At 42.9% G+C, this 6525-nt stretch overlaps 1 protein-coding gene across 1 annotated transcript; it reads left to right on the forward strand.

The window, feature by feature from the left end:
* The first annotated feature begins 259 nt into the window (after positions 1-259).
* fdx2 (ferredoxin 2) lies at positions 260-2787 on the forward strand. The gene is made up of 5 exons (XM_076727361.1): positions 260-453; positions 810-861; positions 1953-2059; positions 2158-2245; positions 2357-2787. Exons 1-5 carry the CDS (start codon positions 267-269, stop codon positions 2511-2513), a joined length of 591 nt encoding a protein of 196 aa, XP_076583476.1. The 5' UTR covers positions 260-266; the 3' UTR covers positions 2514-2787.
* The last annotated feature ends 3738 nt before the right edge of the window (positions 2788-6525 follow it).

Raw genomic sequence — 6525 nt, forward strand, 5'->3', positions numbered from 1 at the left:
TATTTTTTCTTATTCATGTATAGTCATTCTGGCAGGGGTTATTCTGTAGAATGAGTACTTTTACTTTTAATACTTTAAATACATTTTGTTGCTATTCTGTACCTAAACCATTTATAGACAGCATATCTGAATACTTCTTCCACGGCTGCCAATCTACCAACCGTGTGAAGCAGCAGCGCCCTCTGCTGTCGGAGATGTACGTCACAGCAGAGACGTCATCTCTCCAGCCTATTGGCCGTTTTGGGCCATGTGACCAAAACAGAATCATGGCGGCGTCCGCTGCTGTCCGGTCGAGCATGGGGCTGACTTTCAAACTTTCTCGAGTTATACCAGATTGTAGCAAATGTCCTCTCAACAGGTTAAAGAGCTGTGTGAGCAGCGCGGCTCAGTCTCAAAGGAGGGCTTCTTTTGAGAGCTTCCGGACGATAAATCGACACCTGCAGACGAGTATAGGTCAGTAGTGCATCTTGCTAGCATATTTAGCTTCAATGAGAAGCTGGTTCGTCTCTTGGAGCAATTCGTTTATGATAAGTGGCAGCAAGTTATCTTTTCGTTGCACAGCTTATGTCATTGTTGATGCCAGCAACGTTTGGTTCGCAGGTGGTTTAAGGATATGAGGAACTAATGGAGGTCTAAATTCCGCTCAGTAACACTTGTGTAACTTCACTTGGACATTCCAAGATTGGGTTGTGAAACTTTGTGCAACAAGTCAAACATTCTCCACATCCGGTACCGTCAGGAGGTGCTGATATCATCACTGACAGCAGGAGCACTCGCAGTTCAGTTGTCCGTGCTTCTCTTTTTCAAAGGTCTTCACCACAGTGAGGAGGGGGGCTCCAGTGCGGAGGACGCAGAGGACGTGTAAGTTTAAGAGGGGCTTTTATTTTGAATTGATAGCGGTGTTGTCACATCATGGTAACCAATAAGCACCTTGTTCTTTTAGTAACACTTGTACTGCTACTATCAAACATTGTAACTGCATAATCCAAGTCAGCGGAGGCTTCCTTTAACCACGAGAGGAAGATAAAGCACTTTCTTTTTTTGCCCAGTCATGCTGAACTTGCATTTTTTTTGCACACGTGAACGCAACATGGACACAGACTGGACCAGTGTTTGAATGTAAATATAAAATAAAGACGGCTGCATACACTGACTGACCAATGGGATCCAAAACAACAGCTCTGCCATGAAGGCGACCTTGATGAAGCCTCTAATTTTTTATTTATTTATTTATTTTGTCGTTGTTGACACTGTCAGAAAGTTTGTAAATCCAAATTTTTATGTGTATTATTGAGGTCATAGTGGGTGGTGATGTTGGACTGGAGAGGATTGTATTGATATGTTTTTCTAATGTTCTGCCCCTCTAATGTGCGTTAATGGGGTGTGCATAATATTAAGAACACCTCACTATAATGCAGTTTAGCTAATTTGCATATGTGGCATTTGAGAGACTTTATCTTTAAAAACCAGAGTTGTAGTTTGCGCTTGTCAGGAAATACAGTGTGTAGCCAAGGTAAACACGTCAGATAAGAAAAAAATGACCCACACACTGACAAAAAAAACTTGACAAGCTCTCCAGATTCGAAGAAAAAGTGCTAATGAGATGGAAAAACTGATCATTTATCACGTATTCAAAAGGTGACAATGTGTGAAAATGTTTTTGTCATAGGAGCATTATGTCCTCTCAGTCACAATCTTTAACAGCAGCATTTATTACACTTTCACACTGTCAAATTATCAAACGTAACGTTCACAGACATTTCACTAGAGCAGCAGGTAGCGGCTAAATCATATTACCTTGCCAAATGGGATGCTGTATATGCATATGATGAGTATGATGCCCATGGGCATCAGCTGATGGGCTCCTTTTAAATAGATAAATGGTGAATGAAATGTTTTGCTATATGATGATGTAAATAAAGCTAAGTTATTTTTAACTGACTACTGTTTAGGGTGAATGTGGTGTATATAGATCGGTCTGGCCAGAGGATCCCAGTGAAGGCCAAAGTGGGAGATAATGTCCTGTATCTGGCTCACAAGCATGGAATTGACTTGGAAGGTGAGCATTTCCACAGTTAAAGCTGTTTCTTAGCGATTTTATTGAGTCATGGTTTTGAGACAATTGTCCCTCATTATTTGTGTTTGTCTTTCGTTTAGGAGCCTGTGAGGCATCACTGGCCTGCTCAACATGTCAGGTCTACGTGAGTGATGCCCATTTTAACAAACTGCCAGAACCTGAGGAGAGGTAGGTCTGCTGCAAATCATCTCTTCCTTTAACTGTTTGAATTTCAACAAGTGAGTGCAGTGAGATGAAGGGAGATCGCTGTAAATGCTGACGGACATCTTGGCACTCTAGGGAGGATGACATGCTGGACATGGCGCCCATGCTTCAGGAGAACTCCCGGCTGGGTTGCCAGATCATTCTCACTGCAGAACTTGATGGCATTGAACTCACCTTGCCCAAAGTCACCAGGAACTTCTACGTGGACGGGCATGTCCCCAAACCTCACTGAGAAGAGGCGCAGAGGATGAAGAAGAGCGGGATTGGAGGCAAAAGAGAGGGTGTCTCTGCACTGCCCCTTCAGTGAGGGGGTGCGACTGCGAAGAGATGCGCGGCAAGGATAGCAAAGTCCGCAGCAACTCCCAAGATGACTTGCAGAATGAGAAATTCCACAGTTAACCAATGACAGGACAGGCCTGCAGATGAGATCAGGCAGCCAGGCACGATATGTGTGAAGGTGAAATTATTGGTTACCTCCAAAAAAAAAAAAAAAAAAACCTAAAAACCGATGGTTTAACTGACAACGTATTTATTTACGTGGAGGGTTCTCAGACCAGCACTTCGAAACCATTTAATCACATACTGTTCTTTGCTAAAACACCTGACAATCTCATGTTTGTTTTATACATCGCAGAGCAAGTTTTAACAAAGTTCATCTTTGTGCTGTTAAATGGAACATTCCTTGTTACAGCTCGCATACGCACAAGTATCACAAGATGATGTTCTTAAGTAATTTCTGCCAGTCCATCATTTCCATCCTGATTCCCTTGTCAGACATTGTATGCATACTTTCTTTTTTATGTACCAGGCTCAGCTGAAAGTGTCGTGACGTCTTATCATAAAGTTCTCACTGACTATAGTTTACCCGAAATCACAAACCTCAAAATAATTTCCTTCTAGACGGCACTGAGGCGAGACACAAGAAGCAACGCTATAATGAAGTGTATTTGAAAGACAATTTGCCTGCAGCTTAATAAGCGAGCTGAGTATTGAAACTTAGATTTTATTCACTATTAACATTTCAGAACACAGTCAGGTGAATTATGTTGTTAGTGTCAAATGTAAAATGCATTTTAAAGTACTTCCTATCTGCTGCCAGGGACAAACACTTGATTAGCTGATGGGGTTCAGATGTGCACTGATCCAGAGGGGGATGGAGGTGGAGACCAGTAGGTTTTAAAGATGGTGCGCTTCATGTTACCATGGAATGAGTTCACCACAGCTATGTCCTTTATTCGTTAAGTCTACTGTACTTGTTCAATTTACGCACAAATATAAGTGAATTGTGTAATGTGTTAAAAATGATATTTCAAGTGCAATAAAAGCTGTTTAAAAAAGTTATTTGTGAACACATCTCAAGTTTCTATTGTTTTGGCCAAACTTAAACTGACGCAGCTGACTGTGAGATGAACACAGAGCGACTGTCGGTAAAATCGCCACCTTTACGCAGTCGCAAAAAACGCTTTGCAGTTGCTACCGAGTCAAACTGGAGCACTGTGGTGAGTTTTATTCGTCAACACATGTAATCTAGCAAACCAAAAACACCCGCGCAATCCCTGCTGGTCCAAAACACGATCGAGTCACAGCAACGGGCTGTTTCCTAGTAATTTGACACACATCCGCAGTGTGGATGATCCATTTGGAGATCTAAGGTGAGCATCGAGAGTACCGTCCAGCGATGGCACTGCACATCTTGAACTTGATTTAGATCGTGTTTTGAACTGTTCTCTTCAGGCACGAATGGTAAAGACGTGGTCAGCGTCAGAGGCCATGACAGGTGGAAAATGGGGGAAAAGAAAGACGGATCGGCGAACTTGATTCATGAGCTGGTTGTAAGAGTTAGAAGATCAAAATATGCCATCATTTAACTTAACATCCTGCCTGCACTGAGCTGTGATAGATCTAGAGAACACGATAAGCATATCAACTGGATGCTTCAGACTGTCCATAGAGAGAAATCATAACAACAAAACAAGAAATCCACAGCTAAAAATGTGTCCTGACATCGGCAGGCCTTTCGACTATTAAACTGACAAAAAAAAAGAGGCCCTTCTGAGTGCTCCAAAACATTAAGGCCTGTGTGAAGTCATAGCGTGGTGTACTATTGCAAATCGGAGAGCATAAAGATGGAGAGAAACGCATTTTTGGTGATAACCAGTGATTTCTCAGCACCGTTGTTGTGTCAGTGAATCCTCCATCTGCTCCTGCGCTCGCGACAAACTCAGACAACCGCGAAATGTTCAACATTCTAGAACTGGAACTCCATCAGGACTCGACGTGTTGTTACATTTCTGCCGGTGAGTTAAACAATTAGGCTACATTTGAATTCATGAGGCTTCTTTCCCGAAACAGGCGGCTTCCTGTCATCTGTTTTCAAGGAAACTGACAGCTCGACTTTGTCAGGCTCTGACATGAGTCCTGTTAGCTCTGTAGGCTAACATGACATAATGTTCATGTTTTCAGTAACCTTACATCGCAAAAACAAACAAAAAAACATGTTAAACAGTAGTTTATGCAGCTCAATTATTAGTACTATGGAGCACAAATTGTGTAATATTTTGTGTTTTTCTAATGTTTGGAATCCCTTAAGCTTCTAGAACAATGGTTCTCAACTTTTTTAGCTTGTGACCCCTTTATAGTCAACAATATTTACTCATCAGGACGAGTTGATGTCTGCGTTGTGAGCAGTGGAGGACAAGTTTTCCTGTTTTATTTGAAAAACATTTAGTAACCTGAAAAGGTAAAACTGTAAACCATTTTAGAAGAAAAAGCAAACTTTTGAGAAATGTTTGAAAATAAACAAGAGTTTGAGCAAGAGTTTGAATGTATTATTTCCTACCTTGGCAATCAGCCCGTGAAGGAGGCTTGACCCCCAGGTCAGGAACTACTGATCCAAAAGCTGTTTGTTTGTATTGCAGACACAGACTCAAGCTGCCTTCATCCAGGGAAACCAGAAGATGGAACACGATGTCTCCCACTCAGCACTCTTCTACCTTTTCCAAGAAGTGTCCAAGCTCGCCTCTCCCATCCACAACAGTTTCCCAGACACTAATTCACCCTCCACTTGGCTAAATGAGACTTCTAGACAAGGTCCATCCATAGTTAAAAAAGAGGAAGAGGATGTACATTTGTTTCAAATCTCTAATCGTTCCTGCCAGCGCAGTTTGTCTTGTATATCGCCTTATGATGAGATGAAAAAAGTGAAGGAGGAAGGTCACAGCAGTGAGCCCGTAACTGTAATTGAGCCACACCCTGACTGCAGCAGCCCCTGGAAAGTACTGAGTCTGATCAACCTGCAGTGTGAGAGGCTGCAGCATCACAGTGACGTAGAGGAGTCGGACCCAAGTTCAGTATCATATAACACAAAATTTGGCCATTCAATAGGTAAATCGTGGACTGCAACAGCAGATGTGACAGATCAGGGAGTGGAGACTTTGAGATCACCTCTTCTTATCTGTGAGAAACAAATGGCAGACTGTGCCAGTCCTGTGGAAGATGTGAGGAACTGCAGTGGAGGAGCCAGTAGTTATAAAGCACGGTGCTGCAAAGACTCAAAGGTGGGCTGTTGTGTTCAGTCACAGACTGCTGGAAAAACAGATGCTGTTAGACCAGAGCTGGTGGAGGAAAATGCAGGAGTGTCTTCACAACCTCACCAGGGAGATAAAAGGGAGGACAAGTTCAGCATTAACACACAACTTGAGTGGAAGCAGGAGTACAAGAAGGATTGTTTTTCTTCTGAACAGGATATTCTGAATGTACCCTTCTCTGAAAATGCTTCGTCACAAACACACATCCCCAATGCATCCCTTAATGCTCAGCTGACTTTTAATTCAAAAGAAGATGGCCGTGTAACTCTGTCAAAGCCAGCACTAACACTAGACCACAATGCAAACATTGCTTTGACTACAGAGCCCCCATCTGACACCCAGCTGCACCCGTCAACACAAACGTCAAAACAAAAGGGAAACATCAACCCATCTCAACCAGAGTGTACACATGCGCCTATAGAGGAAAAATCCCCTCCAGCTTCACAACTGAAGTCCTCAAACTGTAATGGAGAATCAAATCTTTCCCCTCCCGCAGCATCAAAACCAGAACCCAGGCCAGTCCAAAAGGAGGAAACCGCTCCCTCATCTACCCAGCAGTGGAGAACCAAGACTCCTCGAAAACAACCTCATCCCAGCCGGAGTCCTGATATCCAAGACCCAGACTTCCAGGGAGTGACGTTCAGGATGGACACAGAG

This window comes from Chaetodon auriga, chromosome 4 (genome assembly GCF_051107435.1).
Source record: "Chaetodon auriga isolate fChaAug3 chromosome 4, fChaAug3.hap1, whole genome shotgun sequence".
Classification (NCBI taxonomy): domain Eukaryota; kingdom Metazoa; phylum Chordata; class Actinopteri; order Chaetodontiformes; family Chaetodontidae; genus Chaetodon; species Chaetodon auriga.